The 27594-nt window shown below is 46.4% G+C and overlaps 1 protein-coding gene across 2 annotated transcripts; it reads right to left on the reverse strand.

The window, feature by feature from the left end:
• KIRREL2 (kirre like nephrin family adhesion molecule 2) lies at window positions 1-27002 on the reverse strand. Of its 2 annotated transcripts, none has more exons than XM_066606414.1 (15): window positions 26768-27002; window positions 9091-9240; window positions 8861-9010; window positions 7403-7560; window positions 7171-7318; window positions 6885-6990; window positions 5021-5166; window positions 4579-4706; window positions 4332-4458; window positions 4133-4233; window positions 3627-3825; window positions 3416-3520; window positions 2672-2769; window positions 2492-2557; window positions 1-2398 (listed from the first exon to the last, which is right to left on the reverse strand). In XM_066606414.1, exons 1-15 carry the CDS (start codon window positions 26826-26828, stop codon window positions 1976-1978), a joined length of 2166 nt encoding a protein of 721 aa, XP_066462511.1. In that variant the 5' UTR covers window positions 26829-27002; the 3' UTR covers window positions 1-1975. The 2 variants fall into 2 exon arrangements, with proteins under 2 accessions (XP_066462511.1, XP_066462510.1); XM_066606413.1 differs by having other exon boundaries at window positions 7171-7321.
• Between the last annotated feature and the right edge of the window lie 592 nt (window positions 27003-27594).

Raw genomic sequence — 27594 nt, forward strand, 5'->3', positions numbered from 1 at the left:
TATAAAAAAAGCACAATTGTCGTTGCATTTTGTAATAGACACTTCAGAAAAAGTAACGGGGCGGTTAGAAATATGATATGCACATCGGGGTGATATTAGAACCTGGAAATCTCTGTACAAAGAAGTGAGAAAAATTAAGGCAGGGAAAGTAAATGAAGAAGAAGAAGCTTTGAGGGTGAATACAGCTTCAGGCAAGTGCAAGGCAGAGAACTCTGCTCCTACCTGGGCAGTAAACGTACCCCATTATATTATATTATATAATCTTAAAATCCCTTTAATTCAACATCTGATAATCCAAAATTCTGATCAACCAGCATAGAATTTTTTCCCTGTCAGATAAATCTGATAGTGAACAGTATTTGATGACTGATTTTGGTGTCTCATACAGACTACATGTGATAAATGATACTTCTATCCTTCACCTTTGTATCCAATCATTTTTTTCTTTTATCAATTTAAAGGAGTTTTCCGGGACTCCAATAGTGATCTTCCCTTAAGATAGTGATCGGTGGGATTCTGGTTCTTGGGACCCCCCACCGTTCAGCTGTTTGGATAGAGTGTGAGGCTCAGGTAAGCGGCGCAGCCTCTTCTCAGGCCTGTGGCATCATGTCCATCGGTCATGTGGCCGAAGAGCAGTTGAGTCCCTGCTGCTATACCAGGCACCACCACTATTAAATGTATGGCGCTGTGCTTGCTATGTAGTTAAAGAGGCTGCAGAGCAAAGGTGCCTTTGAAAACACTTGTTTAGCAGGGGTTCCAAGTGTCTGCCCCCCGTGGTCATTATCCTCAGGATAGTTCATCAATATTGGAGTCCCGGAAGATCCCTTTAATCTTTGGAATTCAAGATCTCCTATTGAATAGGAGCCTCCTATGCAGTTTGCTATGGAAGTGGTTAATAAATAATAAGCAGGCCACTATACTGAACAATAGGAGGGGAAAAGAATACCCCAATACGTGTTCTGAAAATGCCTAATAAGTCACTGTAAAAATGTGCTCACCTTCTCAATCACACAGTGCTGAAGAAAGCGATGTCTAATAATGTGTATATACAGGAAATCCTCACCATATATATATATATATTTACATCTTACGATATGTATACTGTACACTTCATTGGTAGAAAAGAAAAAAAACTAAAAACACCTGCAGTACATACAGGAGCCACTGGGTGGCACTGTTTCTTCGTAACAATTGAAAGGCATTCAGTTCAGGTAGGCCCAGCAGGGCCTCTAATCTAGATCGACCTCATACGTGCTGATCCATGCTGGATTTCCTGATGCTGCTCGATTATGAAGCTCTTTAATACTATAGATTATATTAACTATAACAGCGCTTATGACAGTCCCAGACGGTGCTCAGTTCTGCGATTTTATAGGAAAACTGTGCTAGAACCAAAGGCGAACATAGAGGACACCAAAGAAGGCCCCAACCTGGTTCTGGTTTACGCCACCACAGCTTCCAATCAAGGTCCCAGTGCTTGGTCGTCCCCATCCCTCTTATTGGAGAAGGCAGCAACACCCTTGAGCAAGTTCTCCCCTCCTGTTTTTGCTGTGCCGGTGGAGTTGAGGACCCCTTGTTCAGGTTCATACTGCCTGTTTGAAAGGGGAATGAGGACCACTAGAGCTGGGCCGATCCTCTCAAAGGCCTCCATAGCAGCTGCAGGGGCTGTGTCCAGGATTTGTACCCCCTTAGCTATAACTGCTCCCATAGTCCACTGCATGTCACCTCCTACCATCAATGGTTATCAAAAGACCTTTACGCCCATAGGGCCTCTGAGTTTGTACACATATTTATGAAAGGCTGTTTAGTGCAGGTTCAAAAAGTTCAAGAGGAAGACATAAGGCGGCCATTTTGCACCTTTCGAGAACGAGATGGTCGATATTGGATTTTTTTTTCTTCTCCCAAGCCTAAATCTAAGTTCCACTTGAGATTTGATAAGTGTGCTGGCTAATCGGATAAAAGAGAAATCCACAATTCACACATGAGTTTGCATCCGCTGTTGCGATGGGCGTCCGTAATCTCCGTGCGTGGAGAGTGAGGCGTAGGAAAGACGTGACAGTGTCGGACCTGACTCTAGAGTTTCAAAACGATCCGGTCGAACATAGCTACAAAAGGCTCTGGCGTAAGGTTGTGGTTGGTTAACGGGACCTGGTGGCAAACTGGTAGGGCCTTGTGGTATGTGGATACGTTCACTTCCATGGCGTGGAGTTGTGGCGTATCGATGGGCATAGTCATACAGTTTAGGGGCTCCTGGTAAGGATGGGGTAGGACTGAATGGAGAGAGGGCAGATGTGGCGGAGTACAGAGGACGTGGAGGAGAAGAAAACTCTGGATAGGCAACTGTTGTCGGACGGGAGTCTTCATGAGCTCGGACTTTGTAGTAACCGTTGGTTGGATCCTGGTGGGAGGAAATAAAGCCATGTTATTGAAATATGTGGAAACTGAACCTGTAGATGATGAGGAGACTGAAAGAGGATGGAGGACAACGTACCTGAGGGTCATCGGGAATGTCACTGTGCTCAGTTTGTGATGTTCCTCGTGATTCCGTATCTGTGTGCTACATAGGAGATAATGCAAATGTATGAGAAGAAAATACCCAAACAACCCCGAAATCCAATACAGTCTTCATCCTATTGAAACTGTCCTCCATGCTTGTTCTGAAATTACTCACCAAAGGCTCCTTCAGGTCTTCTTCTGAATCACTTGGGTGTCGGTCACTGTGATCACTTCCAGAAACTTCCACTGCTAGAATTTGGGTGTCCTTCACAGCTACAGAGGAAGAAAAGTGGGGCTTAATTGAAAGGAACTTGTGAAGAACTCCAAGAAAACGCCCCTAGACGCAGAATCACTATTAGGAGACTCAAAGTTAAAGACAAATGTCTCATAAAGTTCAAAGGCTTTTAGAATATTCCAGAAGATAACTAAACTTTTAAGAAACTTCTGCCATGTGATAGCGACATGTCAGAACTTTTTGATCAATGGTGCTCTGGATGTCAAGTCCACCACCGACTGATAAAACGAACGGACAGAAGCTCGTTCTTCTGTTTCCGTTCCTACTTAGAGCGATGTATGGGCTCAATAGAAAGTCTATGGGGCAGTAGACCACTAGCTGATAACAGTCGAAAGAGCACATTGGTCACATGAGCGCTTTTGTCTGCTTATTTTAATAATCTTTGGGGGACTCAGTACCCGGATCCCCACCAATCACTATGACATGTCAAAAGTTTGTTTAAAAGTTTAGTTACACTTTAAGTAAGTGAGTTAGCTATGAAGAGCTTTTGGAGTGTGGTTGGAGACTAAGACAGGGCACCTAGAGGAAACCTATAACTGATCATTGAGTGGAGAAGATGTAGAGATGTCTCCAGTGTATAAAAGTGGAAGTTGTGATGTTCTAGATCGGTTCTGCAGTTTTTACCTTTCCGGGGTCGTCGGCAGCACAGAACTACAATGGTCACCAGTACAAAGAGGCAGAGTGTCCCAAGACCCAATGCGATCAACAGGAGCATAAGGGGCAGGGCAGCTGCAAGAAATAAGAATAATCAGAACAGGTTCTGATGAACAGTTCTAAAGATGAAGGTGGAGCCAAGGCCAAATTCACTGATTTAATGGTGACGGAGATAACTTACCTTGTTGTTTCAGAGAAATGATAACGGAATCCTCCCCGTATTGATTTATAGCTGTGCAATTGTACGGGATTGAATAATCTGAAGGCTCAGTTCCATCGATGATTAGATATGAGAGAGCTACGCTATTGGTCACACGTGTCTCCACTGAAAAACGCCCCAAGGTGCCCTCATCGAGGCTGTGCTTGTCCCAGGACCAAATCTACAGGAAACATTGATGAGTGGAGTGAGGGAACTATTGGACTGATCCTCATGCATGGATTATAGGCTGCATTGGTCTAACTACTGACGTCCCGGAGAGAGATGTCAGTAGTGAATACTGGTGGGGCAGATGAGCTGGGATTCCCACCAATTTCCATGTGGAAGGAGCAGCAGTAGTGTCTTCAAGAATCAGTGGTACTTCTGAAGAATCTTTTTGTCAGGGACTCTGACACTTATGGAGATCCCAGCTCATGAATCGCCACTGATTCTGGTAGAGTTCCCCTTTAAATGGCACAAAAGATACTTACAATTCTATCTGGGATTGGTGTGGTCTCCACCGCACATTCCAGACGAGTTTTCTCTCCAAGGATTGTTTCGTAGTTTATATCACTAGTAATGATGGGAGGTCCTAAGGAGAAGAGCAAGAAGTTAGCCTGGCGCTTCAAAGTCATTCCTATAGATCTCACTGAAGACATAAACCATCTCTAGAACCTCCATCACCCTCACCTCTCACAGTCAGCGTCACTTCCTTCTCCATGGTACCTATGCGGGGCACAATGGCTTTGCACATGTAAGTTCCTGCATCGTCCCGGGTCACCTTGTTTAGAGACAGAGTATTGCCATTACTTAAGACCTGCAGGAGAGAGGGAGAAACATCTTCAGACATGAATTCACAAACTTATGGTGGCTCCATAAATATAACACCTAGACCTGCTGTAGGCCATGAATGGATGCATGAGTGTAGTGAAATTACCTCTGTGGATCCTTTCTTGTTCCAGAACTGGGTTGGGGTGGGATTTCCAGTCCAACCACAAAAGAAGGAAGCATCTCCGCCAACCTCCACTGTCATGGGCCGAGGCTCGGTTAGAAGACGTGGACCAACTGTTGCAGAGAGAGAGATCACACATGATATTGATAAGCGGGTGAGTTAATGAGGTTCCACACTTCTAACAGAGCTGAGATTACTGAGGACTGGTGACTGCAGCACAATGCCAGTCTAGCTCTGCACAGCTCAGCATGTTTGTGAGTCTGGTGGGTAGGGATAAATTGTAACCGCAGCCAATGGAGTTGTCAGGTAACATGTCTCTAGCAACCAGTCTATTTCAGACTATTTAGGTCCACAGCTCAAGGCAAAATTACCACTGAACTGTAGTCACAGAAAGGGCACCAAGGTTGGCCGGACAAGTCCTACTTACATAAGACATTGACCACGGTGCTCACGTTGCTGCTTCCCACACTGTTAGATACTTCACATGAGACCGGAGCTGTGAAAAATGTGTGGTCTACAGTCACATGGTAGCGGTCTCCTGAGACAGAGAGGGGCACACCGCCCTTTGCCCACCTGCCAAGAGAAAATGGCAATATCAATATTTTTATCCAACATAAGGTTATAAGAGATATTAAATCTAAAATCTAAACTAAGGAACCACATAATCCTATATGGAGATGTGTGATAAATAGGGGCAGGGAGGTTTCTGCACTTCCTTTGGTGGAAAATTTGGGGGCTCTATACACATTGGGTGATTTTGATTAGCTGATCTCCCCAAGTCCTGCTTTGAGCACCTCCTCAAACAGCTTGACATTTCTGTAGCAGCGTCCACAAGGTGCACCAGAATTGGAGCCGCTGTTACTAAGTGCCTCTCCGTTTTGGGGCATAGAGAGGTTCCTGAGAAGTGGTCCCTGCACTGTGATGTTTATATGTCCTAACACATCATAGAGAATGCTATCTTGAAGCAACCCCTTTAAGGCCCGATAAGTTGGCATGATAGTTCATACAAACATTTGTTTGCCTGATCATCGGGCTGTATAAATGTGCCAACAATCAGCCAAGGGATGATCCAACGCATGTTTGTTGAGCGATTGCCTTGTTTATGCTGCAGAAAAGTATTGTTGTTGGCAGCACATTCTCCTGCATGTTGGCAGCACATCCCCCCCATGTGCAGGTAGCACCCCCCCCGTGTGTTAACAGCACCCCCCCCCCCCATGTGTATTAACAGCACATCCCCCGTGTGTTAACAGCACAGGGACAACTATCATCCGAATAGTTGCTTGATAGAGCGAATGCAAGTAACAGTTCCATATAAGCACGGCCACCAACAAGATGATGAGCAAGAATATGTTCACCATTTTGTTTCAGGTCACCTAAGAATAGTCGCTAGTGAACTAATTATTGTCTGGTGTAAACAGGTAATTGCCGTCTTTCAATGATTAAGCATTAACTTTCGGCTCTTGTTCATCATGTGCTTCCCACTGAACGCAGATTGCCCCCTGCCTCCTCCCAGCTTTACGCCCATTGGTTCCTGAAAACCGAACAGTCTCTGCTGGTCTTTGAAAGAACACCCACTGAGTCTTCACACGTATTTATGTGCATTCAGTGGACTCACCGATAAGTGTGGAGAGGAGTTGAAATGTAAAAGACACACCTGTCAAAGAACCTCACACCCCAGAACTACCCAGTTTCCCTGAAAATAAGACCTACACCAAAAATAAGCCCTAGCCTAATTTTTGATTTTTGGAGAGGTTTAAAATATAAGGTGGCAGCGGTCGAAGAACCAATCACAGTCATCGCTTCCTGTAACCCGGAAGTGATGTTGTATGAGCGGCCGAGGACTGCAGGAAGCGTGTCGGAGGTCCGGAGAGCAGCCGGAGAGAAGCGGGAGGGAGCTGGACCGAGCCTGCTAGGTAAGTATAATAAGACCTCCCCCCAAAATAAGACCTAGTGCCTCTCTTGGGGCAAAAATTAATATAGGACAGGGTCTTATCTTCAGGGAAGCACAGTAGTTGTTGTTGTTAGCCGTTTAGTCGTTCATGACCCTCGGCGACCCTAAAGGCTGCCTCCCTCCATGACTAGTTGAATGTTACTCTCTCCAAAACTGGTTCAACGATCACAAATTTGGACAAGTAAGCGACAATCGATCCGTGTAAAGGCACAGTCATTCCTACATTTTAGTGCCCATTTCGAGTGAGTATTTAGACAATAGTTGCCCCGTGTAAAGCCACCCTAACAGTCATTCCTGTCCAACCAGAAACTGCTGATTACAGCGGCCACCTATGACTTACCTATAAGTGGTCACCTCCGGGTTGGACACTGCGCTGCACAGGAAGGTGACAGAACCTCCTTCGGAGACTGTTGGAGGGTCCACTGAAAGTGTCACTTTGGGAGGATCTGTGGACGAAATAAGACAATTCATGCGGTTTATTTATACTGAGATGTTCCAGAATTGCGCCAAAGTTACAATAAAAGACGTTTGGCAATTTTTATGCCACGCTGTAGTACCATGTAGAAAACAGCGTCCCGTCGGGCCCAGAGCAATGAAACCCATAAGCGCCTATGATTGACACTCACACTGCACGCTTAGCGTCACGGATCTCTCCCGGCCCTCGGGTAGCGCGGAGTTCCTGACCCGACACATGTAGCTGGCACCGGCATCCGCAAAACTTGGGGTGATCAGGAGACTGCTTACCGCATCCTCGCTCTTGCCATCCGACAGAACCTGCTACACATGATGGAGGAATACAGACACAGTCAGAACGGCGTAACGACACGTGAAAATACCGCGAGCGGCTCAGATCCTCACCTTGTTGTAAATCACGCCGTCCATCTGTTTGCCGTCTCGGTACCAGGTGATCTCAGCAGCGGGTTTTGCTGCAGGGGCCAGGCAGGTCAAGTTATAGGGGGTGTCAAGTAGGACGTTAAATATGGGGGCGCCGCGGATCAGCGGTTCTCCTGGAGGAACTGAGAGAGAGAGAGAAGAGAGTCAGAGTTCTGATTCCACCAACCAATCAAATGCTCGCTGTTAAAGGGATCTAAAAGCTGATTGGCTAATGTGGTGGGCTTCAAAGCCCCATGAATCGTGCAGTCACATGACTGCGTGCGTACCTCCATGTGGCCGTAATGAATAACTTTGCATTATAAGGTGTGTTTGTCCTGGAGCCAGGTGTGTTGGCGCCGCGTATCGTACATCCTAAAAAACTGCTTGTCTAGTAAATAATAGCGCCGGCGGTTTCTAATGAATATTTAATACGCACTTAAAAAAAAAGAAATTTACAAGCGCAATATTTTACTACATAAAGCTCAATATTAGCTCCCTCTAGTGGTCTCACCAGGGAACTACAGCATTTCCACAGCAAATCATCAGTAGAAATGTTGCACCAAATCCGCACCACCTTTGACGTAACGAAAATACGCATCGTAGGAGGCCATGCTGCGGATTGAGAATTTGTTGCGCAGCTCAATTCACGCTGTGCGCTTTGTTCACTGTGTGGATGGGATTTCTGGAATCCCATCCGCAATGCTTGCACTGCAAGGGGGCCTTCGTACTTGTGATAAAATTGCGCAATTTGTACACGTAGAGTTATGAAACCAATGATTTTCAGTGGTTTCCTTTACATTTGTGATGGTTTCACTCATGCAGTGTTGCGAGAAAAAAAAAATTGCGGTGTGCTCTATCTTTCTGCGCTTTGCGTTTTTTTTTTAACTCCCATGTTAGCCTATAGAGCCTCCTTTTTATCGCATTGCGTGAAAAAAACACGCAAGAAAGTCGCAAGTGAAGGTTTTACGAGAAAAAGCAGTGCTGATGCTCAGAAATCGCGGGAAAAAAATCGTGATTTTGCCCCGCGATTTTCTTGCGCTGATATTGCGGTCGCCAATGTGAAGGAGCCCTAAATGCTGCGGAGTTTCTACACGCAGTGTTTCTGACCCGTGGGAACATACCGTAAAGTTTAAGACCGCGTCCGAAAAGTCTGACACACTTATACCCCGTGAACGAGGTCTTAAGGGATTCTGATACATTTATGCTGTGGTCACACGGGACGTAAATCCTGCGGAAATCTCACGGAATGACCACAGCTAGACCGCAGGGAAATTCAGCGAGATTTCGGGGCAGCTTCAAAACCCTTGTCTGATGGTGCGGGTTTTGAAGTGGCTTTGCTGCCTGTATTCCGCCTATATAGAGAGGATAGAATTCCGCTGGTCTTAAAAGTCCTTAAATGAATAATTTTCCAAATTTGCGCAATTTCCCCATCCCGGTACTCACCTAACACAGTCAAAGAAGCTCGCTGCGACCTCAGTGCTGCCTGCGTTGCTTGGCACTCGTACACGGCATCGTCACCCAACTCTACTGCTTCTATGTGCAGATTGTGCTCCCCCAATGTGTGGTCTCCAACGATGGAATAGCGGGACCACCCTATGAAATGGCATCGAAAGGTTCAGGACCGGTAGGAAAGATCTCACATGCAGAAACTAATACAATGTGGTTTCTAATACCTGGAAGGTCTCGTTCCGCTCCCAAAGCCAAACCATCCATTGTCCACTGGACTGTCCCTCTATAGCCAATCACCACGCAGGGTAGAGTCACCGACTTGCCGGCTACGACCACCACGTCCGAGGGTTGCTGTGCAAAATGAGCCCCGAAAGCTGCAAATGAAAAAGCAGATGATTGAATGTCATAGCTGGGGGGCGCATGAGGACAAGGTCAATAATGCTGCCTCCACACTGCAACCTTTCCAACTGCCATATGGTAAATATATGCATTTAAGTGCTGACGAGCTTCTAGGTATCATGTTGTTGTGCGTCCGGCCAGCTGTTGGAGACGTCAGTCGGTTGTAATGGACATTAATCTTTGGCCTAGAAGCTGCAGTCATGGTGACAATTGTCACGGGGGTGAAGAGGTGATCTCAAATGAAAGAGAAGCTACGAAAAAATACTACTTAGTTGTGATAGCTGTATATTATACCTACCACTAGGGACGCTCTTCTATTACTTTTAATGGGTGATTAACAAACATATACACTGACATGCCAAAAGTCATGGGACAGTAACTAATATTGTGCAGGACCCTCTCTAGTCTGGTGAATTGCAGCAACTCGATGGATTCCAGAAGTGGACGGAACGGCGAATAGATCTCTTCACCACATCCCATGAATGGTCAATTGGGCTCGTGTCAGGTGAATGTACAGGCCATATCAGTTGTGGAAACTCTCCAGAATGCTCCTCGAACCAATTCTAGACAATTTGGCACAGTGCATTATCCTACTGGAATATCGCATCATTGTGGGGGGTATGTGAAGTCCATGAAGGGTGAAAATAAGAAGTGAAACATAGTACCGGTCAACGATATGTTTAAGAAGAGGACCAGTGGATCCAACCCATGCTGTGAGAACAAACCCAACACCAGTATGCATAGTGCCTTGCTGACAACTGGGGTCCCTGACTTCATGGGGTCTACACCACACAGGAACCTTACCATCAGCCCAAAACAACTGGTACCGTGACTCATTGGACCAAGCCACATTTTTCCAGTCCTCTAGGGTCCAGTTAGTAACCTGATGAGCCCAGGTGGGGCGTTGTGTCTAGTATGTGGTGATAACCGAGGCCTCTGGTGGGTCTTCTGTTCCCGTATCACATGGGAGCTAAAGAGCGCTACACTGGTCTGCGGGATATACATGGCGGTCACCATCATCAAGAACTCATGGGTGACCACTACGCTGTCCACTATCAGAGGTAATGTCTTCTACGGTGCATTTCCTGTAGACACTGTGGATCGAGGAATGATAAATGCCCGCACAATTTCGGAAATGTTACGTCCCATCCGTCGGTCACCCACTCTGACGCCTCATTCCAACTGCCATAATTCAGGTTGCCTTCCCATGAGCACGCTGGTCAGTGTCCAACCCCAATCACAAGATAACACCTCACAACTTATACAGATGTGGACGCTCCCAAGACATCACTCGAAGCAACGCCACTTCATCACCAATTTACATACCACTATCCCATGACTTTTGGCATGTCATTGAACTTCACTAATACCCAAACTTGTACAAAGTTCCTCCATAAGTGCAACGACGCAGCAGAGCAGATACAATAACGGTGGTTTGCGGTTAATGTAACGCGGGCGACAACTTCTGCAATATTGTTTCTCCTTGCCGTTTGCAAAATAATTAATCTGCGTAAGTCCAACAGATCCAGGCTCTGGAAACTTTCACTCACGCCGTCTTTCCGTACGGATTTCAATTTTCTTATTTCCCACAAGATTTGATTGGTTTAAGATGAGTTATTTTATCGACTTCTCCGAGTCACGCTTTTTTTTTTACCGGGTTCCTGAAGGCGTCTGTACTCGGCTCATGAATGAAATGTTACATGAAGCTTGAAGTCAATGTACAGGTTTTGGAAGAGCTGAGGGCGATTTTCAGCGCTCTCACACGGCTGAGAAAGACGCAATAACGCTCACTGACTGTTTATAGGAGATTGAGAATCTCATATCAGAGAATGTTCAGCCGCGGGTTAAATGGACGGTGATGTATGGCAGATGGAACGGGATGGGAGGGGGGGGGGGGAGTACGATTTGAAGTAAAATACGAGCAGAAAAATATAGTTCTGTACTTTTCAGAAAGAGGGTGTGGCTACTGAGTTGTACCGCAATGTCGCAGTCAAGCAAGCCATGCGTCCAGTAAGGGGAGATGGGGTTTAGGTCAGACTGTCCTCTTACATCAAGAGTAGACTGAGTAGTTCTGCCCTTCTATCCTTGAAGGGAAAGGACGGAAGTAGGCTGATACGGACGTGGACCAAGATGGGTCTCCATATTGAATGTCTATGGGCTACCAGTAATGGCGCTTTCTCTGCGTAGGGTGGATGATGTGGCGTATCGCTGCTGCCGTACATCGGTCTAGAAATGGATGGGGTATTGTACGATGAAGGTCTCATGTACAAACGGTTGTCCAACTATTGTCACGCCGTCTGTTCCCAGGTCTCGTCATACTAGGGCCCAAAATATCACACAACCGGGATCAAAAACCATCAGAATGCCACGCTAAATGACAGTTGTGGGATAAAAGGTGTCACCATTCGGCATGGGCACAAGCTATAGCCAAGCCGAGAAACTGGACCAAACTATAGCCAAGCCGAGAAACTGGACCAAGCTATAGCCAAGCCGAGAAACTGGACCAAGCTATAGCCAAGCCGAGAAACTGGACCAAGCTATAGCCAAGCCGAGAAACTGGACCAAGCTATAGCCAAGCCGAGAAACTGGACCAAGCTATAGCCAAGCCGAGAAACTGGACCAAGCTATAGCCAAGCCGAGAAACTGGACCAAGCTATAGCCAAGCCGAGAAACTGGACCAAGCTATAGCCAAGCCGAGAAACTGGACCAAGCTATAGCCAAGCCGAGAAACTGGACCAAGCTTTAGCCAAGCCGAGAAACTGGACCAAGCTATAGCCAAGCCGAGAAACTGGACCAAGCTATAGCCAAGCCGAGAAACTGGACCAAGCTATAGCCAAGCCGAGAAACTGGACCAAGCTATAGCCAAGCCGAGAAACTGGACCAAGCTATAGCCAAGCCGAGAAACTGGACCAGATCCAGAGTCTTTATCCTCGCTGAGGCCGAATTACTTCTGGTATCATGGAGGCTTATTGTCCCGTTCAAATCCGACCGCACAAGGCGACCATTGGTAGCCACATTGTTCATACGCTTCTATATGGGCATTGGGATCTACGCTGGGACTGCAATCGTTACGATCAATATGTTCAGTTGATCATCAGATCAAGACGCCCTAAATCTGGTCATAGATGTGACGATGAGAACGGTCAGACTATAAGCAGCAAATCTTCTTGTTGGTTGGAGGAGTATTAGGTCTGCTCTCCATTTATTCCCCCGGTCATTAGTCGCTAATGCTATGAACACCATTTAACTCAATTATGGGATGTAGTTACACTAGACTTACTACTCCATAAATGTTTGGCACATGGCATGCGCAGTTAAAGGGGTGGTACCACAATTGACTTTTATCACCAGTCGATAGGACAAGGGATAATTCTAACCACTGCGACCCCCACGATCCCGAAAATGAGTGTATGGTGACCCCTCTTCTCCTCACTGCACCCTTCACAAGGATGTGGAATGTAGCAGTCGTTGTACATGAGCGGTGCCACTCCATTCATTCTCCACCTCACTGTGCATAGGGCAGTAAACCTGCAGTTAGGAGCAGAGGGGACTTGGGACCCTCATTCTTAGGGTCGGTGGGAGTCTAAGCGGTGAGACTACCACTGGTCAGACTTTGGATAGGTGATAAGTCAGTTGCGATAAAACCTCTTTACGTCAGTATCCACCAGGTCTTCTGTGTGGTAGACGCAACACTATACTTTTGGCGGTCTCTTCTGAGAACATGCTCAGCTTGCCTCTTAAAAGGCCAGCACATGCACCCAGCTTTCCCATCCCCAACCTATCTAGTCACTTCCCGGATTATTTAAAGCACCCTCCCGCACTAAGGGAAAGGTTCTCAGTAAATATTCTGCTTGCTACTCAGTCTTAACCCACTGTCTGTGTACCCAGCTTTCCCAACCTCTGCCTGTCCTGACCTTGGTATGTTTTATGACTTAAAGGGGTTGTCCCGCGGCAGCAAGTGGGTCTATACACTTCTGTATGGCCATAATAATGCACTTTGTAATGTACATTGTGCATTAATTATGAGCCATACAGAAGTTATAAAAAGTTTTTTACTTACCTGCTCCGTTGTTAGCGTCCTCGTCTCCATGGAGCCGACTAATTTTTGGCCTCCGATGGCCAAATTAGCCGCGCTTGCGCAGTCCGGGTCTTCTGTGTTCTTCTATGGAGCCGCTCGTGACAGAGAGCGGCTCCGTGTAGCTCCGCCCCGTCACGTGCCGATTCCAGCCAATCAGGAGGCTGGAATCGGCAGTGGACCGCACAGAAGAGCTGCGGTCCACGAAGCAAGAGGTTCCCGGCGGCCATCTTCACAGGTAAGTATAGAAGTCACCGGAGCGCGGGGATCAAGGTAAGCGCTCCGGTAAGCTGTCTGTACGTCCCTGCATCGGGGTTGTCTCGCGCCGAACGGGGGGGGGGTTGAAAAAAAAAAAAACCCGTTTCGGCGCGGGACAACCCCTTTAAGTGTTTCCTGATTGCCGCTTGCCCTGAACTCCGGATAGACTGTTTTACATTAACTCCGTCTGTCCTGACCTTGTCCTTATATGGACTACATATTTACCTGTCTCTTTGGGACCACAATCTGCTGTCTTTTGACCCACCCATGTCAGCTCTCACTGCACTGAGACTACTCCTGTGGGAACGACCTAGGCATTCCCTGCAGTGAAGCCCAGATCCCTCAAAAAGGAGTTAAAGGGTGAAAACCTGGAGAGCTCTTAGAGCAGCCCTGAGGAGTAGCCTAAAGTCCCAATCAGTTAGTGACACAGTCATGGAACTCATTTTAAAGGGGTTGTACCAAAATTGACTTTTATCATCTATTCATATGATTGGCGATAAAAGTTTGATTGGTGGACGTTTCACCGCTGAGACCCCCACCAACCCTGAGAATGGGGATCCCCCTTTCTTCCTCTCTGTGAGCTCACTGCAGCCATCGTAGTGAGAAAAAGATGGAACAGAGTGACGGATGCACACGTGCGGTGACTCTCCATTCATTTCCAAGTCGCTGACAGAAATAGCCAAGTATGGCGGTCCCATTGAAAATGAAGGAAGCGGCACCGTGCTTGTGTGATCTTGCTTGTGTGATCGCTGCTCCATTCAATTTTCTTCTCACTGGAGAGGAGGGAGGAGCAGCAGCGAGATCACAGTGAGGAGGGGAGGGGGACATGGGACTCCCATTTCCAGGATCACTGACCCCCATTGATGAGACCTTTATCACCTATCCTATAAATAGGTGATAAAAGTCAATTTTGGTATAACACCTTTAAAATGAGTCACATGACTGTTTCACTGATTGATGTGGGCGATTCCTGAGGTCCGCTCTAAGAGGTCCCCTGCTTTTCATCCTTTAGCCCCTTTTTGAGGGATCTGGAGGTCTCAACAGCGAGACCCCCACCGATCAGACTTTTCTCATCTCTCCCGTCTATAGGTGCTAAAAGTCGATTTTGGTTCAACTACTTTAACCACTTTTTGTCACTCTCTTTACCCCAGGAAGTGATATTTTGGAAACATGTGACAGATGGCACACATTACTACAGCCAGTGACGATCGCGCATATTTCATCTACTTTATGGAGAAATTAAAAAGTTGTGCGACTTTCTGAAAGTGCAAAGAAAACCTAAAAACTAAATAAAAAAAAAATACTGCAATAAATTAATAAATAATATAAAATCACAAACAATAAATCCATAAAGTGAAGTTTTCTAAACTTTGTCTTCTATGATTAATTTGCCCCCCCCCCCGCCCCCCACCTGAAAAACTAAGCATGGCAGTCTATCTATTGAAAGCATCCTTTTGTATGCAGCGGTCTCTTTGTGCCAGCTTGTCTCTTTGTGTCGCTGGCCGTCTCTTCAGCCCCTTCCTGTCCCCTGAGTGGCTTTAACAGATTTTTAAAAGCTGTTTTTCTAGAGTTAATCCACTTTCCACCTTTTCATGCTTTTTCTGCCTTTGTGTAAACTGACAGCATGAATCTTGGTGGGGGGGTCAGGGGGGCGATGAGCGCCGAGGGAGGGGCGGAGGGGGTTAGTGAGAAGGGAAAGCAGGACTCTAATCTGCAGAGAAAGGACTCATGGGGTGTTAAAACTAATATGATGGGGATTAACCCCGTATTTACTGGACAGACTTGTGTATATATTTATATACGTAATAAGTTTTTTTTTTTCCGCACTTCAGTTCGCTTAAAAAAAAAAAAAAATCACTAAATTCGCACCATGTGCCGCAGTGAATCAGACAAAGAATGGGCAAATTTGCTGGCCCGCTTGCCTCCAGCTGGCAGTGCCAGGGATAACATGACATGTACTTTAGGAGGTGCGATGATCCGTCTGCGGGCGCCGAGGTTTGTCTGTGGCGAGTTATGTTTCGCACATGTGGTAGGAAAGCGCTCGTCTCTACGCGGCAGCGGCGGGGTTAATTTTCTAACTGTGCGCTATGCCTCGCTGCATCGATGAAACCACTTTATAAGGTGCAATAATCATCTTGATATGGTTTGCATTGTACATCTGGAATAATTGCCTGCACTTAAGTCTCTCCGTGCATCCATTAAACACAGTTATCTCTCCCGACTCTCATTAGTAACTGCTCAGAAGATCTGCTTTTCTTGCTGGAGACAAAGTATTCACTGTGATTGCAAGCTCTTGGGCCCCCTTGCTTCCCCCCCCTACCCTCCGCTGCCATTCACTAACCAGCAGCAGCCTGTGGGGGGTTGAGCCGTGTTAAGTGGAAGTTAATACACCATATGGTGTGTTTAAGAGACAGTTTGTCTTGTGTTTTCTGTGATCTGTTTATTGGGGCGTGAGGAATACTATTCAGTGATACGGTGCGGAGGTCAGCGCCATTCTTTCTATACAGGGACGAGGGGGAGGTCCGAACAAATCTGGGGGGGATTTGTGTGAGAATGGAACCAGAAACTTGTTAGCAGGACACGGCGTGTCACGGAAATATCATTAATGCGACATAACAGCTGCTTTCCTGCATCGGCGCAGATCTGTCTCTTTTACATCTATTTATCCAGCACCGCCAACATATGCCGCCGCGCCGTACGCCGATTGCCAGCACTCACTTCGGACCCCGTCCTGTCAAGGCTCGCTCTCTAATTACCTATAAACATACCTATCAGTGTGGGAAGAAAATGGGAACCCACGCAACCACGGGGAGAACAAACACGCTCCATACTTACGGAATAGAAGCGTCCAAAAATCATTCAAACGAACGATAATCTTCAGTTTTTGAATGCGAGGTTTTTTATTTGTCGTTCAGGTTCAGCCGGCATGAAAATCGGCGCCGGTTAAACACTGAGCGAGAAGTGAACAAAAACTGCACGATTCTCAAGAGGCTGCACAAGCGAGAAGGAGCGATGATGTCAGCAGCTCGGGCAAACGGGAAACAAGCACTTCTCTTATGTCTAAAAGTTGCTTTTGCCGGGGTGATCTCACAAATCAGATCGCAAAAGGGGGATATATGTGAACATCACCTAAAGGTTGTCATTCTGGGGATGTTGGTTGTGCCAACGACTTCTAAGGTACCTTAACACCAGCTGATAGTCACCTGAATAGGTAGCTTTTAGAATGCAAGGCCCAGGGTGGACAGCTGATGAACCCAACGACTACTATCGGCAAACAGCTGATGAACCCAACGACTACCATTGGCAAACAGCTGATGAACCCAACGACTACCATCGGCAAACAGCTGATGAACCCAACGACTACTATCGGCAAACAGCTGATGAACCCAACGACTACCATCGGCAAACAGCTGATGAACCCAACGACTACCATCGGCAAACAGCTGATGAACCCAACGACTACTATCGGCAAACAGCTGATGAACCCAACGACTACCATCGGCAAACAGCTGATGAACCCAGCGACTACCATCGGCAAACAGCTGATGAACCCAACGACTACCATTGGCAAACAGCTGATGAACCCGACTACCATCGGCAAACAGCTGATGAACCCAACGACTACCATCGGCAAACAGCTGATGAACCCAACGACTACCATCGGCAAACAGCTGATGAACCCAACGACTACCATCGGCAAACAGCTGATGAACCCAACGACTACCATCGGCAAACAGCTGATGAACCCAGCGACTACCATCGGCAAACAGCTGATGAACCCAACGACTACCATCGGCAAACAGCTGATGAACCCAACGACTACCATCGGCAAACAGCTGATGAACCCAACGACTACCATCGGCAAACAGCTGATGAACCCAACGACTACCATCGGCAAACAGCTGATGAACCCAACGACTACCATCGGCAAACAGCTGATGAACCGAACAACTACCATGGGCAAACAGCTGATGAACCCAACAACTACCATGGGCAAACAGCTGATGAACCCAACAACTACCATCGGCAAACAGCTGATGAACCCAATGACTACCATCGGCAAACAGCTGATGAACCCAATGACTACCATTGACAAACAGCTGATGAACCCAACGACTACCATCGGCAAACAGCTGATATTGCCTCGAAAAGCCAGGAACACTATAGCAGTAATGTAGTATTACAGGATGGCGGTCTTGTAATTACAAGCACGGCACACAATCCGCCTGGATGGGAGACCCTCCAATCCCCTTTCTATTATCTTCATATTTCCATCTAGGCACAACCCCATTAAATGGCCCAATTTGGTCATTCAAATGTTGTCAGGCATGCAAATTCCAGATGTTGCCCTTGGTGGATTCAAGCCAAGACCTCAGCGCTGCAACATAACACAGCCATCTCAGGCCTCTTACACAATTTTTGCGTAATCGAGCCGCTATGACCAAGATTGGATATGAATGAATCGTAAGATATACAAGGACCAAGAGAGACTCATGTAGAAATGACCAGAAGCTCGATTGTCTGGCCTTCTAATAGGAAGAAACGGGAAAGCAGGTAGCGTGAGACGGAACGCCGCCATGCTTATCATCGCGGTGATGGTTGTGGCTCATGTTGGTAGAATCACGACACACAACAAATTTAGTACAATAAGGAAGTTTTCCACCACCTTTGAGGCAGATCTAGAACATTCTGCAAGCTGGGCGCCAGTCTTTGTACACCTTCAAAGAACCAAATTAAAAGTTATTTTTCCAATACAACCAAAAACGGTGCCGAATTATTCCAAAATCATTGGAGGTGGAAGCCTACATGAGGTCGCCATTTTCTGTCAGATAAGATAGATCTGGTGTATAGATAGTAATTTGCTAATAAAGTTTGTTCAGATACACCACATGTGGCCTTAAAGGGATTTTCCTACTATCTAAAATTGCTTAACAGCCACTTTGTACTTCTTGTTGCTGCTGACCAGGACATGTGATGGCTGTAGCCAATCACTGCCTACAGAAGCTCACTGCTGTAACCAGTGATTGGCTGCAGGAGTCACATGTCCTGGTCAACACCAACCAGGAAGTACAGAGCGGTTGTGAAGAAGTTTTAAGTTGTGGTAAACCCCTTTAAGGTACCTTTATACGGGATGGTTATCACTGGAAAGACCAAATTCAGGCAATAGTCGTCCCGTGTACAAGCGGCCGCCGTCAGGGCGATAAATCACTCATTTGTTGGAGTTGATTGGTTTTCAGCAGAACTGAAAACCAAGTGACTGTCGGCCGTGGAAACGTGAGTCGTCCAAGCTTTCAACCATTTTTGAGCGACTCCTGTCTACTGTTAATGGAGGCGGCTGTTGGGCGCTGATGCGGCTCAGTCTATACGGTGTAGATTTTTTCTGTACGCAGATTTGAAATCCACGTGCGGGAAAAAAAAAGTGACGTCACTACTTCACACGGAATCCACTTTGTGTGTTCTGCATGTTGATTTTTCCCATTGAAAAAGGTTAAATCTGCATGTAAATGCGGCGGTGTACATGCGCGTAGCCATGATGGATTTCTTCCGCAGTTTTTAAGAGGTGGAATCAATCCGGAAAAATCCAACATGGATCCCGTTGTGTTAACCAACCCTCATAGTAATAATGCGCCTACTAGGCAATGAAATAAAAACAAAAAACTACTACTGAGCCGCTTCGCTCCAGCCTGCCGCTCACTTCTTGGAAGTGCAATCATGTGATCACTGTAGCCAATCCCCAGCTGTAGCGTTGGTATGGCTGAGGACCGTGACTGGAAGTGAGTGGGAGACCGGAGCAGACCAGAGTGGAGGGGTGATTTGTTATACACCATTCCTTTCCAAAAATCCAAGGCTGTCCCGCCAAATCCAGTATGGTTAGAAGATATGAAAGTGTCCTTGATGCCCTTAATAACCAATTAAAATCTAGTTCAGACCAACCAATCAGATTCCAGCTTTCATTTATCTCAGCAGGTTAGAAAATGAAGGATGAGCTCTGATTGGTTGCCATGATCTGCAATCCGACAAATTGTGAAGGGCATTGAGGACACTTTTTAATTCATGAGAACAAACTTTCGGGTGCTTTTAGACGGAACGACTATTGTACAAAAAAATTGTTCAAATGAGCGAAAGTGAAGAATAATCACGAACCGACGACTGAAAGACGAATTGGGATCGTTCTCGCTCGTCCATTTTACGCAGGCGTAAAAATCATCGTGGGCTCGTTCACTCCTCGCTCATTCAGTCTTTCACATTTGCTAATATGAAAGACTGAACGATTCTCGTTGAACGAGTCAATGATGTATCTGCCTGTCTTAACCGGCTGCGCGACAGCGAACAAGCTGGCAGTGATGTCACCCGCTCGTTCACTTGTGCAAACTCGTCTAGAAGGAGTCTTATTAGCAAATGACTCATCTTAACAAAATAGGATCTAATCTCCCGGTAATCACCACAATCAATAGCTTGTTATCCAGCAGATTCATGTTTGCGCCTCGGCATCATTGCGATCGTTCATCCCCATAGGCTGGCTGTAGATCTCCCTATTCACTTGCTCAAGGTCATAAATTAAGTGCTAGTTTGTTGGCTGATTGGTGCGTTTTTTTACACGCCCCGATAATCAGCTAACGAGTGTTTGGCCGAACATTCATGCTCAATAATCAGGCGGTAAAAAGGGCCTTAAAGGGCTTTTCACGGACTTAACTATTGATGACCTATCCTGAGCAGTTGATTGGCGGGGATCCGCCGCACGGCTTCCCCGCTGATCAGCTGCGATCAGGTCCGCTGTCAGAGCTAAAGCAGACATCTCTGTCAACAATGCAGCAGACCAGGTTGGTATTGTCTTGATATCAATGGGAGCTGCGCCTGCAATACCAACCTCGGCTGTTACATTGTGGACACAGCTGTATACTTCTGGATCAGTCCACACTCACAGCGGATCCACCGAACAGCTGATCAATGGCGATCACGTGCACCGGATCCCCAGTGATCAATAGTTAAAGGGGTATTCAGAGCTCTTATCAACTGAATACCTGTACTCTAGATAGGCCATCAGTAGTTGGTGGACAGGGATCCGCCACTTGAGACACTTGTCCGTCAGATAATCGTCTGGCTGTCATCAGAGTTGCGCTACTATTCCACATTCTGCTCCTGGTGCTGACATCCTGTCCTGGGCAGGAAGTGGGATTGTATCATGGCACTCCCATTGCTTTCATTGATTCCCACATCCTTCCCAGTCCACTGATCACAACATCTGGCCCACTCTACTGGACAGCAGACCGGACGATCGGCTGATGGACAGTAACTCCGAGTGGCAGACCTCCGTTCCATCAACTACCGATGGACAATCCAGAAAGTAGGTCATCAGTTCAATAGAGCCTAGACTACCCCTTTAAGTCCTGAAAAACTCCTTTAAGTTTGGTTCTACTTTTGAAGGTTCCCTCTACGTTACATACTCCATTGGGGTTAGCATCGTTGCCTTCACTGCCTTCACTGACCAGCGCAACATGACTGTAGACCTTTTTCATGCTCTCCTTATGAATTTCCCCCAGGTTCTCCCAAAACTGATGAGGTTCATTGGCTTCCGATGAAATCGTACATGCTTGAGAAATCATAATGTGGGGACACGGACCTACAATATATGTCAGCACCGTATAAAGATGATAATACATGATGCTGCCTCTGGTATTTGATGCCATAACTGCTTGATTTGAGTTTATACATCTTGATACTCTATAGAATTTCATGCCCCCAATATGCCCCTTCAGACACAATCCTCCTCCCTGCAGAGTAGATGCTTCTCCTAATGAGATCTTGAAGTGGCCAAGCCAGAGATAGAAGTCTCTAAGAAGACTTTGTGAAGAACAACTACCCCCATCCCTCAGTGTTCTGCTTATCTCTGCATTCAGAACTGTGATTGCCGAGGGATTAGCACTCAGCTCAATGGAGACTTGAGTGGTTACACTTAAAGGGACGTCAGCATTATAAGCGTAAATCAATGGGATTGTAGTCGACTCTTCCATTCTACCCATATGAAAAAAATTAAACTTCATTGAAAGCCTGAAGAGAAGACTCGCTGGAGAGGGGGCAGCAGTGCAAGCCCCTGGTATCAGGCAGATATAGGAACTGGCAGCTCGAAAGTCTTCGCTAGGAGTGAAGTCGCCCACGTAACACATTTCCTTCCATCTAATCTACGCTCTGCTTAAACCTGTACAAACCTCTTTGCACATATTATAATTAGAACCTGGTTTTCTTGCAGATACATTGAGTTGCTATGTGGAAATGGCGCTTTGACCCTCGGTAGATTATGTGTAAAGCGTTCGTCTAATGAATAATTATCCCACCAGATGTATAGGTCCATGCGTCGCCCTTCAAGCTCTCTTGACATCACCAGCTCAATTAATGCATACGGGTGCAAGACCTTACTCAAAGTCAATCATATGTTCGCACCAGTGACTGACAGCTATGCTTCCTACGGCAACAGCCCTTGTGTTCGGCATATTATGGCAAAACCTTGGAGGTGAAGAGAGCTGGCTTAATGGGAAAATGATAAATATTTGTATGTAAACCAATTATTATTGTTGACATCCTGTATGATGTAGTATTTATCTAAGGCACGAATTGCTGTATTGACTGGTTTACCAATGACTCTTCTATCGGTGCCACCTGGTGGGCAACTTGTTATCAAAAAACATGGAAGACCTTCACAATTTGGTATTGATTTGGTTAGGAAAAAAAGATGGTGGCGTTATTAAAACCTCAATAGCATTGACTTTTAATATGAAGACTACAATCTAATATAGGGTACATCCACACTAGGCCAAATTAGGTAGGATTAAGAAGACCATAGGAGGAAACCTAGCGGGTTCACATAACATGATAATGAACTCCAGTGCTAATGTTGGATAGGTCCATCAAAGGGAACCAAGACGTTGACCTAATCCGCAAAGATTCGCAATGATCACCAATGCCCCAATGGAGTATCTGGCTCCTTGGCATTTGGGCCCCATCATACAGTAATACATCTGTCAATGGGAACTGAGCCCTCAAACTCACCCTAAAGATTCAGAATCCTTGGAAGATTCAGCAATATATGACCAATGCCCATGGTTAGAATATCTGGCTCCTCAGCACTTGGGCACCATCGTACAATGATCTACATCAAAAGTTCAATAGAGTCAACTTTTAATATCAAGACCCAGAGTTAATATAGGTTACCTCAACTCTAGGCCATCTTAGGCAGAATTAAGAAAACCATGGCAGGAAACATGGTAGGCTAATGGGTCATGGAAATGAATCCAATGCCAATATTGGATAGATCCATCAATGGGAACTGAGCACTTGACGTCAACACAAACCTTCTGGATCCTTGGAAGATTCTGCAGTACATGGCCAATGCCCATTGTTGGAATATCCAGCTCCTTGGCACTTGAGCACCATTGTGCATTGATAGGTCCGTAAATGAGAACTTCACCCTTGACCTCATCACAAAGAATCTGGATGCTTGCAAGATTCATCAATGCATGACCAATACCCATTGTTGGAATATCTGGCTCCTCAATACCTTGGGCATCATCGTACAATGATCTATATCAAAGGGCAATAGCGTCAACTTTTAATAGCAAGACCAAGAACTAATATAGGGTACTTCTCCTCTAAGCCAGGTAGAATTAGGAAGAACATAGGAGGAAACCTATTGTGTTTATGGGTCATGAAAATTGAATCCTGTGCCAATGTCGGATAAGTCGCTCGATAGAAATGGAGCCCTTGATCTCACGGCAAGGATTCCGAATTGTTACAGGATTCATCAATGTATGACCAATACCTATTGTTAAAATATCTGTCTCTTTGGCACTTGAACACCATTTTATTGCATAGGTCCATCAATGGGAACCAAACCCTAAACATCACTATAAAGATTCTGGATCCTTGGAAGACTCATCAATGCATGACCAATACACATTGTTTGAATGTCTGACCCCTAAACACGTGGCACCATCATACAGTGATGTACATCAAAGGTCAATACCGCCAACTTTTAATGGTAAGACCAAGAGCTAATATAGGGTACTTCTGCTCTAGGCCAGCTTAAGTAGAATTGAGAAGACGAATACCTGGTGAGCTCATGGGTCATGAAAATGAATCCAGTGCCAATGTTGGACAGGTCCATCAATGGGAATGGCGTACTTGATCTCACTGCAAAGATTCTTCCATCATACAATGATGGGTCCATCAGTGTGATCTACCATCACCTCCACCGACATCCATGCTTGTCCACGAGACATAGATTAAAGGGGTCTTGTAGGCTAATTGATCAACCATATTGCATGGGGTTCTATACCGTGAAGCAACCTGCATCATCCAAGGCAATATTAGCTGCGAAACAGCTGGAGAAGAATGAGTAGTCTATGGGAACTGTCCTGGAAAACGCTACCTAATAAAGTCTTCAGCAGCGGCCGAGGGGAGGGAAGGTTTGATAACCGCAAAGGTTTTATTATAGGGAAAGGATAATATGTCTTCCATCATAATGTCATCGCTCGTGCCAGAGCCACCGCTGAGATATGTCTGACAGGCTGAGCCCTATTAGGACAATGTGGGGTATTGTTAGGGGCGCAGAATTCCCGTGAGACCAAACTATTTCATGAGCTGATAAGGCCGGCCTGGTCCCTGTCTCACATACCTGAGTCCCACCAGACTGTGTTATCAGCATCACTGCCCACCATGAGATGAAAGCGGCAGGTTTGGTCCAGTGTGTTATCTTGTCTGCTGCCCCTGCCATGCTGACAGACAGACATTTCTGCAATGTGAACCTTTATGACTCCCTGCCAATAAGATGAAAGGTCTAAATGCAGGACATCTTGGTGACTAAGTATGGTGGGGAGGGGGCAAGTGATAAGGATGTAGTGTGCAGTGCTTAACCCCTTAACTGCACATCATTGTCTGCAGCAGTAAGTTTCAGAGCTTTGCAGCCTCATTGGACTATGACTACCATTGGATATACTGCCCATACAGGTTATACCAGTGTATATTGTTTAAAGGGGTTGTGCCAAGATATAAAGTTAGCCCCTAGCCACAGAACAAGGGATAAGTTTATGATCAGTGGGTGAGTGACCACTAGAACCCCCACCGATCACGAGAATGGGGTCTCGAAGATCTTCACATGAGTTTGAGTGGAGGTTGTGCATGCGCGCTGCCGCTCCATTCACCTCACTGGGAGCGCTAGACATTGATGAGTACAAGCCTTTGACAATCTCCGGCAGACCCACTGAAATGAATGGAGGTGCGTCACGTATGCACACATTTACCAAAATTTATACAAGAACTGTCGGGACTCGTTCTCAGTATTGGTGGGGTCTACAGTGGTTGGACTACACTAAACATAAGGTTAGGCCTGATCTTGTGAATAGGAGATTATATCTATTATATGCCTTATATCTTGGCAGAACGTCTTCAAAGGGATTTTCCAGGGGAATACTATTGGTGACATATCTTCAGCATAGCTCCTCATTAGTTGATTGGCTGGCATCCGCTGCTTGGGACCTTGGCCAATCAGCTGTCAGCACCGCTACACACTGGGGCACAGAGCAGAATCTGACCCCTGTGCAGCCGCTGGCGCTTGTACCTGCAGGCACAGCGGTCATTGATTTTAATGAGATACCAGCCTGCAATTACAAGCGCTGGCCACTACACATGGATCGGAGCTGCAGCTTCCGCTCTGTACCCCAGTGTGTAGCGGCAATGACAGTGGGCGCCTGATGAGCCGATTGGCCGAGGTCCCGATCTGCGGATCCCAGCCAATCAACTACTAATGACCTATCCTGAGCATAGCTCATTAATAGTATTTCCCTGGAAGACCCTACTCAGCTTAGAATAGGCTCCCATTCGTGTTGGCGGCTCTACTTAGATCCTCCCGCACAGATCCAGCATGAAAACCTGGAAAAAATAGCGCAGAATGCTGTTTTTTCCTTGAACATTTCTCCGAAAGCCAAACGGATTCCATTCTAGTCAATGGAGTCCATCCCATGCCGTCAGCACCCAGCGCTGCAGTTTTCTACGTCGTCTTGAAGGATGGAGGCGAATGACAAAAACCAACAATGGCAATGTGAACCTAGCCTTAGGCGGCTCTTAAAAGTAGTAGTACTATAAGTCTCAGCATGGACTGGTTGCATACGCACAGCACGATCAGCCTCCAGGGTGAGCTGGAACTTGTGGTGCAGCAACAGTTGACCAGCCACCTATGGCACTTGGGTGTACTGAATGCAGCAATGGGGGTCAGCCTACATGGCTCTAGTACTAGACATGCCTAACCAGATGTGACACTGGGCCTGCATAGCGTGACAAGTAACCCCCTCCTCCCTGAGTAACCGTGTCCATAACCCAACCACTGAGGTGCCTCAGAAGAGTAATGGAAAGTATAATTCCCCAGTGCCATGAGCAACCCGGTGTAATTACTGCAGAACAAACTTGGCAGGTAAGTACATTGCTCATTAGAATAGTATTATTAGGACCCATCACTTCTCCGGGGGGAGACGAAACCCTCAGAATAGAACAATTATTCCAAGTGCGACCCCCAATTAAGTGCGTGAAATAAAAGGAAGCAGAAGTGGAGCGCATTTCATGCCATTTACACAGAAAATGAAAGAATCGCGCTTTTCCTGCAGATGGTGAAGTCACCCCCTCGCTCTGGCCACATTGCAGCAGTGGGCTAGCAGCGTGCTAGCAGCAGCATTTCCACAAAGACCCTCCACTGTCACATCTCTGCAGCTGGAAAGCAGCACAAAGTAACAGCCTAGAAAGCTGCCGCATGGATGGATACATTGTAACTTTTTTTTTTTTACACCCGTTACAGAGTAACATTCATATCGCACATGTCATTCCCATCAATGATGGAAGGCAAACCCCCTGCAAGGCTTACTCCAACTTATTTTAAAGGGGCACTAATATATACCATCACTTTGGGACTAAGAAAAGGTTTTCCTGACCCTGGCATTGGCGCAATCATCCATATCCCACATGCATGCATTAAAGCGTGATGTCTCTTTAAAGGTACCACTCCAACGTGCTCCAGTATTACCAGCTTCATTGGTTCACTAGATTGTGAGCTCCTAGGGTTCTATGTATTCTTTACTGCACTGCAGTATGAGTCGCCGCCATGGGATAATAAGTTAAGGGGCACTTACTTTGATCCAGGATAGACAGCAGCAGGGAACAAAGTATCAGAGGCTTTCTCTCCATTCTCATGGGGGGTCCTGAGTTCGAATCCTCGGTTGCGCCTGACGCAGAGCTGTCGCTGGCGGGGGTTCTAGTGCTGATTGCAGTAGTCCTGTGTTGCAGACAGTCCCTGGGGCACTTTGCGCTGCTCTCTGCTTCAGTGCCTGACTTGAATGGTCCTCCTGTGTCTCTGCATCCTCTCCTCCACTCTCCAGTCTCCTGACTCCTTCTCTCTGCAGTGGATTTAGCAGGAGGCTATTCCCTCCTCTCCTCACTACCCATTGGAGAGAAAGTTCAGCCTGCTGTAAAATAAAAGCGGCTTCTCTCCTCCTCCCTGTGTGTCCCCCTCCCTCCTGCTCCAGGTCCCCCTCCTCCTCCTCCTCCTCTCTTTACAGCCTCACTAACTTAGCGCATCTTCCAGTTTAGCTATATATTTACTGCTGTAATGCTGCTCAGCCCTGACCAGGGAAACTGCTGCATCCCTCAGCCATGCATGCAGAATAAACGGGGGAGGAGTCAATATGTTTTGGAAGGGGGTGTAAATATTTGCAATTGGTATTTTGCTTATTTTGCAAATAATAAATATTATTATATAAATAGAAAAAAAAATACATTGTAGCCGGTGATGAGATATAGATGGAAGCGGGCTGCAGTAACATGGAAAAGGCGCTTCTTATTCGTGTGCATGCCGCGGGAAACAGAGCAATTCATCGCTGGTGCATGCTGAATGGGCAAACTCCCCAGTTCTTGGTGCCATCAGTGCCACTGCAGTCGGTCATAGACAAGACGATGATTC

Source organism: Eleutherodactylus coqui, chromosome 6 (assembly GCF_035609145.1).
Source record: "Eleutherodactylus coqui strain aEleCoq1 chromosome 6, aEleCoq1.hap1, whole genome shotgun sequence".
NCBI classification, from domain to species: Eukaryota; Metazoa; Chordata; class Amphibia; order Anura; family Eleutherodactylidae; genus Eleutherodactylus; species Eleutherodactylus coqui.

Excerpts from the sequence above, each read along its gene's own strand:
- KIRREL2 (XM_066606413.1), bottom strand. The coding sequence starts at position 26,828 with ATGAGAATGGAGAGAAAGCCTCTGATACTTTGTTCCCTGCTGCTGTCT. Across the intron at positions 9,011-9,090 it reads AGCGGAACGAGACCTTCCAG|GGTGGTCCCGCTATTCCATC; the intron begins GTATTAGAAACC and ends GCCATTTCATAG. Across the intron at positions 3,521-3,626 it reads CATTTCTCTGAAACAACAAG|CTGCCCTGCCCCTTATGCTC; the intron begins GTAAGTTATCTC and ends TATTTCTTGCAG.